Source organism: Xiphophorus couchianus, chromosome 19, assembly GCF_001444195.1.
Source record: "Xiphophorus couchianus chromosome 19, X_couchianus-1.0, whole genome shotgun sequence".
NCBI lineage: Eukaryota > Metazoa > Chordata > Actinopteri > Cyprinodontiformes > Poeciliidae > Xiphophorus > Xiphophorus couchianus.
In genome coordinates, this window is record NC_040246.1 from 1,081,297 (window position 1) to 1,094,989 (window position 13,693).

The 13,693-nt window shown below is 36.8% G+C and overlaps 1 protein-coding gene and 1 long non-coding RNA gene across 6 annotated transcripts in view; one reads left to right on the forward strand and one right to left on the reverse strand.

Moving 5' to 3' along the window:
- The window catches only part of slc4a11 (solute carrier family 4 member 11), a 148,883-nt gene that overhangs the window by 98,882 nt on the left and 36,308 nt on the right, over window positions 1–13,693 (reverse strand). For 4 of the 5 annotated variants that reach the window (XM_028001596.1, XM_028001600.1, XM_028001598.1 and 1 more), the window contains one exon: window positions 1,694–1,744. The exons of the other annotated variant lie outside the window; for it this stretch is intronic. In XM_028001596.1, coding sequence (XP_027857397.1) covers window positions 1,694–1,744 — 51 coding nt within the window. The remainder of the gene's footprint in view (window positions 1–1,693; window positions 1,745–13,693) is intronic. 5 annotated transcript variants of the gene reach the window in all.
- LOC114134815 (uncharacterized) lies at window positions 659–8,598 on the forward strand. The gene is made up of 3 exons (XR_003593473.1): window positions 659–716; window positions 1,484–1,495; window positions 8,586–8,598. It is a non-coding gene; the product is annotated as an uncharacterized LOC114134815 (long non-coding RNA).

Below are 13,693 nucleotides of genomic sequence, written 5' to 3' on the forward strand. Positions count from 1 at the left end.
TTGAACCGATTGTCGATTGCCAAAATTATAGAAATTGGGAATGATCAATCTGCGCAGCTCCACCAAATAATTCCCCTCTACCCCAAGGCTAAGACCCTCGAGGAAACACTGCTCACAGTGGACGAATGAAGGAACTTCCCAGTTAGCAATTCTGGATGTTTTGACTAGGCCTGTCATGATAGCAAATTTTGCCAGAATATTAATTGTCCCAGAACTTATTGAAATAAATGATAATATTGGGGGGTTTTATAGACAAGTTTCAAGAAATATAATGGTAATAATGGTAGAATAATATAAGAACACTTTCTCAAAGGTCGATAAACTTTAAATTCTGATGAACATTTAAACATGGAACTGGAAGACATTTTAAACATACAAAATAAATAAACAAAACAACAGAAACAACAAATTAAATAAATTCTGAAGTCTCTGTAGACAAAATTATCTTTCAAAAAAGGGATAGTTGAGACCAAAGCACCAGACTGAAGACCAGTTTTGGTAGAAAGAGAGAAAAAAGAAAAACAATAAATCAAGCAAATGAAAATTGTTGCGTTTATTTAAGTTTATCATGTGATTAATTGCTTTATTGTTTATTGTGACAGGCCTAGTTTTCACACCTGACGGACTCTGTCCGACTGGGGGCCAACATTCGTATTTCTCGTACAGTTTTGCCTTAATTACAGCTCTGAGTGAGTTGTTCTTCCAGCAAATGGCATGTTTTACCAACTGTATAATCCAGTTAATGATTAATCGATTACTAAATTTGTTGACGATCAACAATCGATTCAACACGATTAATCCGATTAGTCATTTCAGCGCTAATGGCGTTCATGCTAACGATGAGTTTGTGTAAACCACAGAACCTGCTTCACGGAGCGGGGCAGAACCTTACAGGTGGCCTGCAGAAAAACCTTTAACACGCCAACATGAGTCACTGTTTGGTCGTCACATACGTTTGCTCAGAATTGAGCTTCCAGACCAGCCTCTGCTAATGATCCCCCACGACGACGACGACGGCGGGTAATGCTTACATACCAACAATAATGTAATTGCATTCATATTTTTGATAAAAGGTTGCCTAATAAAGACAGCCACGCTCATCTGCAGCAGGGGGCCTTCCGCGACTCTGCTGAGTGAATCGCTGTATTACAGGAAGGGGAATAATTGGCTGAGGGAGACAGGGAGATCCAACGCAAGTATATTCCATCTTGACTGCTATGGCTGCACATACTAATTGGGAGTCTCTCCTTGGCTTGAAGGTAATGAAACTGCTGTTATAACAGACAGAAAAGTTCATTATTTATATCCAAACGCAGCGCAGAGTGAGAGCTGGGAGCGGTTTTTGTGTCTGCGCTGCAGTTTCAACGTCTTCTTTAAACGGGAAGATGCACATCTGTGGTAAGAAAAAATGTCTTGGAAATGCATTTTATTGCAACAAACTGGAAAACTGGGATCCCATTCAAACTTTAGCTCAATAGAAGAGAATATTATCATTGTAACAATGAAATTTGGGTGCAATTCTCCCAATTCTTTTTAAGTGAAAAACAACGTTTTACTTAAAAAAAAAAAAGAAGACTATTATAACTAACATTTTATCATATGTTTGCACTTATCTCTTGATGAAAAGATCAATATTTTCACCCCTATTCTAATGCATTGTTTTGAATTTCTGTTTTTGATGCATTAGGCTCACCCATTTCTTGAAAGAAGTATCCATTCTTGGACATCCCAGATGGAGGCGCCTCTGCAAGAGCAGCACAGGAAAAGAAAGAGTGTTTATGGAAGGAAATCTGATCAACAATAAAAAAAGACCCAGGATACAACACCATTTGCTGTAATTATGTGGTAATTGTTAATATGGGAAACAAATAGGCACCATTATGTTGTCTTTTGTGTGTGTGTGATTTGGCTCTGGTGTGTACTCAGAAACATTCTGCTTATTTGAAACGAAAACCTCACACGTTTGAAAAACAAATAAATAAAATTAAAAAAAATAAAATAAAATTTTGTTCATTTAGTCAGAACCGTGAAACAATCTGCTTTCTGGAGGACAGTAACAACAAACACACTGAGCAGAATCTGCCAAAGAGTTGGTTGTTTACTAAGGTAAATGTCACCCAAATCAGACTTATTTTTTGGAGGGTTAAGTCGAATAATTGTGAACACTCAGATATATCTGTTTTTTGTTTTTGAGTCAGATTTGAGCCTCTTCCCAAATCTGACTCGTATCCAATCTTTTTGAATGTGATTCCAGTGGGAACAATCGAAGCGGTTTTGATACACTTTCCTTACACTGTCACTTTCCTTCACAACTGCGGGCCGGCGGGAAGTGTTAGTTAGCAAGATGGACGGCAGCTGCTACAGTAATCTGCCCCCCCGTTGCCATCCAATACCACCCAAACAGCTCCACTGCTTCTTCACAGAGACTGCTCACCTCAAACAAACTGGTAGAATGCCAGAACGTCCCTATTTTTATTTGTGGGATTCCTCCTCACAGCCTGTTGACACATTAACCCATCAGCATCATCGTAGTATTTATATTTGAACAATTCTCCAGAAATTATTAAAATATAAACGGATGGAATTTGATACAGAATTGTTTTAAATAAATGTTCTATTTGTTAAAGCTCTTCTTTCCTTTTGTCACTCACATAATTTACACAGAATCTCTAGATTGTGTTTCTGAATTAAAAATCGTTTCTGAATCAAATCCTGACCCTGAAAATCGGAATCGAATCGATGTTCACTGAAAGATTTGCATCTCTAATTACTCACTGAAGTTGAGAACATATCAGTGAAGCAATATTTTTGGTGATGAGCTTTACTTGTCTCACCTTTTTCTTTCACTTGTGATAAAGAACAGGCATTCATGTTTACATTTCAACTTTGAACTTGTATTGGAGGCTTATGGCTTATGAACAAACCGATGCGAAACAGAAAAAACAAGGAATATTATTGAGGAAATATATATATTTTTAATTTGTGCAAGTTAAAAATACAAAAAATTAAACTATTATGCTGCAGTTTGGGATGCAATCCTGTCCAGTTTGTGGTGAACGCTGCCCATAAATCCATCAAATTAAACGTGCGTGGAAGTAATTGCTAGACCCAACGTGTTATGAACAGCTATGAGTGATTTCATTCCTTCCTAGTTTAAGGTCACACTTTAATCTTTGTGATATTTCAGCTGCACTCCATAAAAATAAATAAAGTACTTTATTAGTATCTCAACCTGTTGTTTGGTGCATTGCGAATGTGAGCTAACATGTTGTGTGCTCCAAACAAGAGCAGTGAAGGAGAGTCAAATGTGTCATTAGGCCTGTAACAATAAGCAATAAACCAATTAATAGCACAATAAATTAAAACAAGCTCAATTTCTATTTCCATGATTTATTGTTCTTTTTTTCTTTTCTGTCAAAAACTAAATGACTGAAGTCTTCAGTCTGGTGTTTTGGTCTCAACACCCTTTTTTTTATTCTACCCTTTGCCTTAACCTTTTTTTTGTAGGACAATTTTTTTTTTTACAGACTTCATAATTCATGTTATTTGTTGTTTGGCTTGTTTTGCTTTATTTGTTTTGGATATTTAAAAAGTCTTCCAGTTGTAGTGTTAAATGTTCATTAGAATGTAAAACCTTTTAAAAGTCTTTGAAAGGAGAAGACTTGTATGTTTTTATTTCACATAACCTAGTGTTACTGTACAGTAAGGCTAGGCGATACATTTTACATTTTATCCATAAATCTAATTTTCTGTTTTTAAAGATTTAAATTTTGGAAAATCTGGATTTTTTTTTCCCCACCGGTGCACGTCTCTGGTTTCCATAGTGATGTTATCCCACCCTAGAACTGCCATCTTGTTTGACAAGCTTGTGTTACAGCTGCTATTTATTTAGACTTTGAAATCGGGTCAACTCAGGTAAGGAACAGTTGAAATAAAAAACAACTTTTATAGATATTTAAAAACTTTTAAAGACAAAAAATGATATTTTACTTTTATGCCCAGTGCTACTGTACACCAATTCATATTACATTGTATTAAAAGTGAAGGTTTATGGATATTGCTTTAAGAAAATAAAGTGCAAATGCCCAAAGGTGAACCTTGTGCCGCATAGCAATGCTTTCATCGACATTATAAAAAAAATACTGCAGGGGGAAACTGGTCAAAAACATTGCATCAGTGCTCCCCTAACCTGCCCTATCTCCACATTCAAAACAAGAAGAAACAGATAAAAAAACGAAAACTAATTCCTTTATGAAAAACGGTCAACAGAAATCCAAGGACGTCAGTCCGTTGATATGAAAACCACAAAAGCAAAACATATACAACACACAAGCCCATTCTTTTCATCACTAAAGGTCTCGACTCCAGGAAAATAGTCGGTGATAATCCACAGTGAGCTTTGCTTCCAGGCAAGCAATCATTTTTGCGAGTGTAGTGTGTTTTCAAAACGGTGAATATCTCGGTTTGGAATTAAATCTATAATCTGGCAGAGCCCTTGATTACAAATGCAGTGAAGTAATTTAGAGTACAACATTTTGGAGTGTTGGCTGTGGATGTGTGCAGCATGTGGATGGCACAAGGAGGCGAGGCGGACGGCGGGGGAAGCTTTGAAGGTTATTGAGACGTTGTGAGCATGCTGAGGGCAGAAAAAGTGATGGGATGTTTCACTGTCTTTTCTTACATGTTACAGCAGTGTGTTTGATCAGATGTTCCCAACAAAACAGATGTTCCCTCTTTTGACCTCTGAGGTCTGAGCCATGCCAGGAAAAATTACATCCCTTCTATTTGATTTATTCGATCGGAATGAAAAAAAAAAAACATGCAGCAAGATAGGCCGACTAATCGTTTGGGATTCAAATTAGGCAAAGATAACGTTTGTAGCAGAAGAGAGTCAAATTGATTGCAAAACTTATTCAAAAATCTTACGGCTGATATCACAGATTTACACAGAAATAATGTCCAAATTTGTTGCGATAAGGGGAACACTATCCATTATTTCACTACTTTCAGTATTGGTGAGCTGTTTTAAAATGAGGTCAGACGACAACTACAGCACCGTTTTATCCTTTTAAGCTTTTAGCCCATTTCTGTCATGAAACATGCTAGATTGACTGCTGGCAGCCTTTTGGAAATTTTTGGGTTAAAGGTTTAAATTCTCATGTGCAGAAGTGTCAAACGTAATCACAGAGGAGACCTTAAACATGAACGCTGCTGTGGGAACAAATAGTAAAGTATCCGTCACTGATGCATTTTACCCAGTGATACAATTTTCTGAGTAAATATTCAAGGTCAGAATCATTTAAAGGGGCAATATGATTATTATAGCATTTTATAGCATGATCAAGGAATTAATGTTTTATTCAAGGTTCATAAAAATGATGCATATATATAATGACTCAAAAGAAACTTGACTTTATAATTTAACATCTTGACATTCGAGTCACGATAACAAATTTTGTTGGAACTTATTCCGATAAATGATAATATTGTTGTTTTGAGATCCGTTTCCAGTAATGATGTAAGAACACATCCTCTAAGATTAACATTAAATTCTAATGAACAAATATCCAAAATAAATCAACAGAAACAGCAAATAAAATCAATTATTAAGTCTCTCTGAACAAAACTGTCCTTCAAAAAAAAGAGCCAGTTGGGACCAAAACACCCGACTGAAGACTTTTCTCATCCAGTTTTTGATAGAAAGACAGAAAAGAGAAAATTGATGAATCATGCAAATGAAAATGATTGAACATGTTTTAATTCATCATGCGATTGATTTATTGCTTATTGCAACAGGCCTACGAAACATTAAGTGGTCTCTTTGTTCCATGTTTTGATTATACGGCTCAGCAACAGGTAAACCTACTCTACATCAGTCTTGGATGGATATTTTTGTTACATCTGTCCACATACAGCTGTGTGTGTGTGTGTGTGTGTGTGTGTGTGTGTGGGTGTGTGTGCCCGTGTGTAAAGTGGCGGTAATCTCGCCTAGAGCACTAGCATGGTGCGAGCCAGCTCTGGATATATCGATAACAAACCTATCTTGTTATTCAATAAATGTTCCTATATTTCTCTTGTAGTAAGTGGTAACAGATGTAGCAAAAAGGGAAAGACAAAGCTGAGCAGATAAACTATCATGAGAGCAAAATAGGAGGAAAATAAAACAACACTATTTCAACAAACACAATTCATGACACAGAGATCGCAAAGGCAGATATGACAAAAGCTGCGTCTTCACATATCTGGATCCGGAGTTTATTCCTGTGGCTCTCTGTGCCAGTTTCCTCTGAATGCTTTGGCTCTTTGAACTGTGTCTCGAGTGTTGTGATCAGGAAGATTCATCTGTTTTAGTTGCATTAAGCTGTCTGGCACTGTTAGATGCAGGGAGAGATTTGGAAAGGATTTGAGGAGAATACATACTATCCCTGTGACTTACTTTGCCAGATCGATATAAATAGAGCAGTGGCATTTCTGCTGTTTGACACGAGACTTTGATTGTTTTTTACTGTCATCAAATGAAGAGCTTTGTCTTAAATGGGAGTGTTTGTGGGAATAGAATTAACTCAAGTTTTGTCATTATTTAAGGAGCAGCAAAATATTTTTTTTCTCTTGAGAAAATAAATACTGTTGAGTTTTTAACACCAAATGCAAAATAGCAAAGTTAAAGACTGTGCAACAAAATAATAGTGCAAAACCTTTACTGGAATAAACTCACTGCCCTTAATACCCAAACCTGACTGACATTTTAATGCCTGAGTCAGTAAAGCACACAGATACTGGTGAAGGCATTTTGTGATGGTAAAAAAAAAGCCAGAAAAATATCAGTTCTATATTGACGTTTTGTAAATGATAAGATGCAATCTGAAAGGGAAGGATTAGCAAGGCTAACGTCTTGAGAAGCAAAGAGGGAAGATGGTTCTGTTCCATGTCCAATATGAGCTTTAAAAAACCCTGTTAGCTTGGATATTTTCTTCATCAGCTCTCGGTCGCACTCTTTTCTTTCGCTCCTGCGCTCCGCTGTCATTCGATCTGTTCTCCGCCATCGTGAGAAATATATATATATATATATATATATAAATCGATGATTAAGTAGGGCCCACACCTTGGTTCAAGCCCAGGGGCCCACACCCTCCTAAGTCTGGCCCTGCTAATCTTAATATCTGTTTTGCAAAATTTATTGAGGACATTGAGAAAACCAGCTCTGGAGCATGCTGTGGTGGCGTAGGGCAGAGGTGTCAAACTCCAGTCCTCAAGGGTCGGTGTCCTGCAACTTTTAGATGTGCCTCTGCTGCACCACACCTGAATAGAATAATTAGGTCATTAGCAAGGCTCGAAGAACTGATCTACACAAGGAGGAGGTGATTAAGCCATTTCATTTCATTGTTTTGTACCTGTGGCACATCTAAACACTGCAGGACAGCGACCCTTCAGGACTGGAGTTTGACACCCGTGGCGTAGGGGATAGCGCGACCCATCCATGTTTGGAGGCCTTGAGTCCTTGACTTGGCCGTAGCGGGTTCGACTCCTGGACCCGGCGACATTTGTCGCATGTCTTCCCCCTGTCAGCGTACTTTCATATAAGGGACACTAGAGCCCACAAAAAGACCCCCTGGAGGGGTAAAAAAATAAAAAAATAAAAATAATAAAACCAGCTCAGGTAAAACCAAAGTGTTTTATCTACATACGTATACAACAAAACAACTTCATTTAAAGCCTGTTCTCTGTTTCAGTTTTCCCACGTGTGACAGTGGAACAAAAATACAAGCAGGGAAGCTTGTTTTGATACTTGAACTAAATGCATGAACATGTAATGCAGAACATCAAAGCGGACACGTGTAATGGCAAACACTGCAAGGTTTATGCCTTTGGTCTAAATTTAAAATGAGTATTTTTAGATAATTTAGTACTTCCTTATATCTTCAACTGAGGACAAATTCAGGTGTTAAGGAGCCTAGATATAGACATGATTTACTAAATTATTTTCCCTACATACAATAAATGTCTATATAAAATGTGTTATCTTTTATTCATATACTTATCTTAATCTTAATTTAAGATGCTAAAAATCTAAAAATGCAGAAAAAGAAAAAACTTAACATTCAGTGAGTTTGTTTTTAAAGCTTATGATATTCTTTAAGTCAACAATCATCGCGCGAACAATATTTTACTCAGGAAGAGGTGCATAAACATGACTATTAAACACGAGCGGCCGACAAAACGACTCTTCCTGCAAGCGCAGCGTCAGACCACTTCATGCAGAAAGATGCATGATAACATTTTCAAGAAAGAGGAAGCTGCTGATATGCAGGCAGGAAGTCAGAACTGGTTAGCTTAGTACATGTGTCTCTTTGCTTTCACAGCATGTGGGGTGTGGGAAGTGTTTGTATCAGAACCAGCCCTTTCATGACTGCCATACATATGCAGAAGCAAGTAAACAATTGGATCCAAACAAGTCTTAAAAGTGTGTCTTAACGTTTGGGAAGGAAAGCTTTTTTTTTTCTGGATCAATCTAAATATTAATTCAACCTAAAACGGGGAGGGGGAAGAGAATGTTCTTGGCTTTTGCAGTAGTTTCTTTAAATTAGTTTTTGAGTCTTTGTTTTACATCCTAACACGGACTACATGAATCAGATGTTGTGGCACAAACATTTATGCAAGTATTGCACCAACTTGTGCGATTGAAACACACCCAAACGTTTGTGGTTTTGCAGCAGCTTGAGTGTGCATCAGTCTGACAAGTGATGAAGAGAGAAGTTTTCAGCAGTGAAAAGAAATTTGACTTAAGTTCGCTCTCTAAAACATGCATGTGAGGATCATTTTGATTGGTTGGTCAGAAGTAGATATACTTCAGGAGAATCATGATTCTTTGTTACATTTAAAGAGAACATCAGACTAAAATAAACTCATTTTCTGTACATATTGTGAATCATGTACATTTTCACAGTCCAAGAATTGATGAATTCTGTGTGAAAAGCTCTGACTGAAAACACTAATTTAATCTAGCAATAGGTAAAAGTAGTACATACCTAAAGGGGCACAGCGCCAATTCTTAAGAAAAAGCATTAAATAAAATACCATAAAATCTAATATTTTGCAGAACAGCTTTTGTTATCATGCAGGAATAATACATCATCATGTTTCCCTACATGAAGCTCATATTCTCTCTTTGGTAATATTTCAGGTTTTTGCACAGAGGCAACTTCATGAGTTCCATAACAATAGTGGTTGATTTGGGGTTGTGTGAAGTAGTTATGAGCAGTAAGCATTCTACTCCCAGTACATAGCAATGGGAAAAGCCGTTTTGGAATGTCCTCTCTGCCTTTTAAGGGGATAGCCTGGATTTCTTTTTTAAAGTGAGGATTGGTGAAGTTAGCAATAGCAAAATGTGTCCAATACCTGTATTAGACAGGCACTGATAGAAAGTGATAGAAATCCCTTTGAAGAAAAGTGAAGAAATCCTCAGAAGTCAGATAGACGGGAATTGATTTAAAGAATTTCTATCAACTCAAACAAAAGATGCTACATCCATGGAATATTTGAAAATATCACCTGTGTACACTTCACATTAGACCATTTTTATCTCATTTTCTTGTCAGATGAACAATAGGGTGTTAAAACATGAAATGATGTCATAATGTCTGCCATCTGTATATATCCGTCTAATAAACTGTCAGTTTGCTGCAATAATATCCTTAAAAGCATAAAAACATCATATCCATGAGGCTGCTGCATAAATAACACCCTGACAAAATCAGGACAATTCATTCGCTCTTGGCAGACTGGGAATGCCCTGAGGAATCCCACTTGATGGTGCAGATACTGGGGCTGGGACCATAATACCACACATACTTTGATTAGGCTGTTCACTCAAAACAGAAGCCTATTTGATTTGGGGTAACCAGAAAAAGATTCCTTTACTACAAATTAGAATCACATGCTACTAAGGTTGTTCACACAATAAGTCATTAAAAGTCATGGCACATTGTCTGACAAAAACAAACAATAACATCCCATCATCCTCCTATCACTTCCTATTATCTTCTTCGTGGTTTTCATCAGTAGTAACATCCAACTTTTGATCATGTGACTTATGTGATGTGAAAAAAAAAATGTTTCCATTGCTGTCATGCGGAATACATCTATTTCAATATTCCTGAAAAACCAAATCATCCCAGCATAAACAACTTTTGTTCAAAAAAACGTGACTTTTTTCAAAACTGCTGTGTTTCTATTAAGAGAATTTATTTTAGTCATTTCAATTTGTGCAGTTCTATGGTCAATGGAAACACAGCTAATGCGTTTACTTAATTGTCAGAATTGGGTAATAACTTGTTACATTTAACTGAGCAACCTTTTGGGAAAAAAAAATACTTTTAGGAGTATTTTTATTTTGCTGTTATTTTATTATGAAGTACTTCTACTCCTGAGTAAAATGTGTGGACACTCAGCCTGCTGTGAATAACTTCACTGAATGAAGAACAAGCTTGTTTTAACCAAAACTTCAGACACTCACCTGCAGTTTCATACTGTTTTAAATTGAATGAAATTTATTTAGAAAAAAATATTTTATTATATTATTTATGTTAATTTTTTCATTTTAGTCCTTAAAATACCAAAATTTCTACATACATTTATATTTTTGTCCATTTGATGTGATTTTTAAATATTAAACGATGACTGACTTTCTTACTCTTGACTAACTTCTTCAACGCTTTACTTTTTTGGTTGTAGTACTGCTCTTAAATACAATTTTTGGGTGCAGAACCCACCTCTTTTAATTGGACCATTTAAATATTGATTGGTATAAAACAATATTTCAGTACAGCATTCATACACACTGAACCATTTTATATTGTGATGTCACAGCCTTAAATGTCAATGTGAGTGACACAAAGTACAGTGACTGGATAGCTCAAGAAAAATATGCTAAATGGTTCTCAATTATTATTAAAAATGCTAATAATAATGTTGATGTGCATTTAACCCCTTTTAACTGGTTACCCTACCTACTGGTTGCCTGGCTTTCTGAAGTCAGGCAACTAGTTAAAAAAGGAGTTTACCTCAGTATATGGTGATCGCATGTTTGTGGCCCCCAAGCTGTTTTTCTTTCACTACATCTAAGTTTCCATACCAATGTGTTGTGGTATTGTGTGCCATGCGTTTCCACGACAGCCTGTCATGGTGTCACTTGGAAATCACTGCTGTGGCGCGAGCGGCACGTTTTTACTTCCACTTTCAGAGTGGTCGGCTGATTGATGCTTCCTCGGCTGTGGGAGCCTAGATTGGGAGAAAATTATGTGTTCCGAATTCGCCGCAAAAGGAAAAGTGGACGGTGAGAATTGACAATCGAAAGACAAAATGGACGGGACAATTTGCATTCATTCTCCCTCCGACCAGCCCGAGACCAAGGCGCTTAATTTGCCAGGAGACCGTGGCTAATGACGGTGATAAAGGTTTCCAAATTGAGACGGGTTGATGAGAGCATGCGTAGGAATTCTGAAGAAACATTTGCTGAGATAAATCCACTAAGATCGTCTTATCAAGTTGCAAGAGGGATGTTTGTTTCATTTCATTTCATTTTGATTCCTGAGTTCTTTGTATCGAAAAAAGAGTTGAACTGTTTTGTGAAACTGAGAGGAACTTTTTTATTTATTTTAGCACTTTTTAAAAAAATTATTCCTGAGATGCTTCAATTATTTAGAAAAATGGTGTAGGGCTTGGTGGACATTTTTTGTCAAAAAATGTTGAACAAGGAATAGCTTAGAAGTTCTGTTTGCACAAGCGTTTCGTGAGAAATAGCAATGGCCGATATGGATTTTAAATGGTATTGATAATTTGTGGTAGTTACTGCGATGATAAATAAAAGTGATAATGAAAATTGCCTAAATTAATTATTTATGTCTCTGCATGCAGTTAGAGCCTAACACAAATAATGTTCTAAAAGTAAAAGTAAAACCTACCCTTTATCAAGTAGTCTGTTTGATACATCGGTTACATAAAGCGGTTCAACTACACTAGACAGCAACAATAAGTGCGTTAAGTCATTTTCAAATATATTGACGTTGCTAACGCTCCAAGATATACAACACTGTAATAAATTATTATTCTCCCAAAATATCTGATTTTTTTTTATCATAACACATGTTATGATAGAAGATTTTCTGGTCACATGATACCAGTGCAATAGGAACCAACAATTCATATTATAGATTAGAATGGTCCAAACAAAGTCCAGACCACTATCCAGAGGAGGATCTGTGATGGCACTTTTTGACATTAATGGGGAAAACGCCTTGAAATTGGGCCTGTGTCTCTTTAAGTCCTGCTCTTTCTCAAACTCCACCTTCATCACAACATGGCTCCTCTATTTAACCCTTTAGCAACATTTCTACCAACGTTTCACTGAGAAGTAGCTCAGCAGAATGGCAGTTCTACCAGGTGTTTGCTAATTGTTGTTAGCTAGTCTGAAGGAGCCAAGTGGAGGAGTCACTGTGAAAGGCTGTCCTATAATATGGTTTGGAAACTGCAGCTCTGAGGAGGAGCTTCATCCTCGTAGGCTCGCTGTGTCCAACCAGGCGTTTTGCACAGCTGAATGGTTGCCATGGAGATTAAAGGATTTCTCAAACATGTATGAAAGAATCAAGGCAACACTCTAGGTATCTTTTTGATGAAGGAATGACATTAACATTATGTAAAGCTCAAGTCCCTTTAACTGACTCACCACATTTTTTACATTTTCATTTGCAAAACATTTTGAAAACCACGTGTCATTATCCTTCCACTTCACAACAATGCAATAATTAATAATGCTGTTTATATGGAAATGCTTTAGTTTGAACACAGAGCTGAAAATTATGATGCCATCACAATTGCAATATCAATTGGTGCGATATCCAAACTGCAAAGAACTGCTGTAATGGAAGATTTAGCTGTTTACAATACATGAAAAACCATGCATTCAAGTTCTGCATAGCAGTAGTGTATTAGGCCTATAGGATTAACACTTCTGCCCTTCATACTCACTGGTTGCATATTTTTAGCATCTAAAATCCACATTAAGAGTGAAGTCATGAATGTGGGTGAATCATAGTTAACATCACAGCATTCAGCAAGAGTATCACAAGTAGATGTTTTCCAGATATGAGGAATAGCAAAACATGTCTACATAATTTACAAAAATCCTCCAAATTAAAGTAAATATACAGTCTGAGTTTTAAAAAAACAAAAAACAAGCAAATAAACAGGGCAGTAAGAGACCTGCAGGTAAATTCATGTAGAAAAGTTTGAGAGTTATCTCTAATTATGAAAATTTATGCTGATGCTCCTGTACAGACGTATTGCTTCAGACTACAAAAAAAAGGGAGAAAAAACAAAAATCTCATCATCTTGGTTTAAATCTGACTGGACGGATCTAAAAACTGCACATCTTTGATCCCTATTAATACCCGGCCCGAACCTCTGCCATGTCAGCATGGAACAGAAAACAGAATGGCCTGTAATGAAGCCGGCACTAAGGAAACTCTGGACAGAAACAACATCTAATTGCTGCACCCTGACTCTTCGTTCCTCCACAACTTTCACTTCAGTCTCCCGCAACTCAGCTTCTGTTAAAAACAGACTCGGTAAGTTTCCCAGCTGGTTGATCACTGACCATATCCTAACCTACTGGTTTTGCTTTCCATACTGCATATAA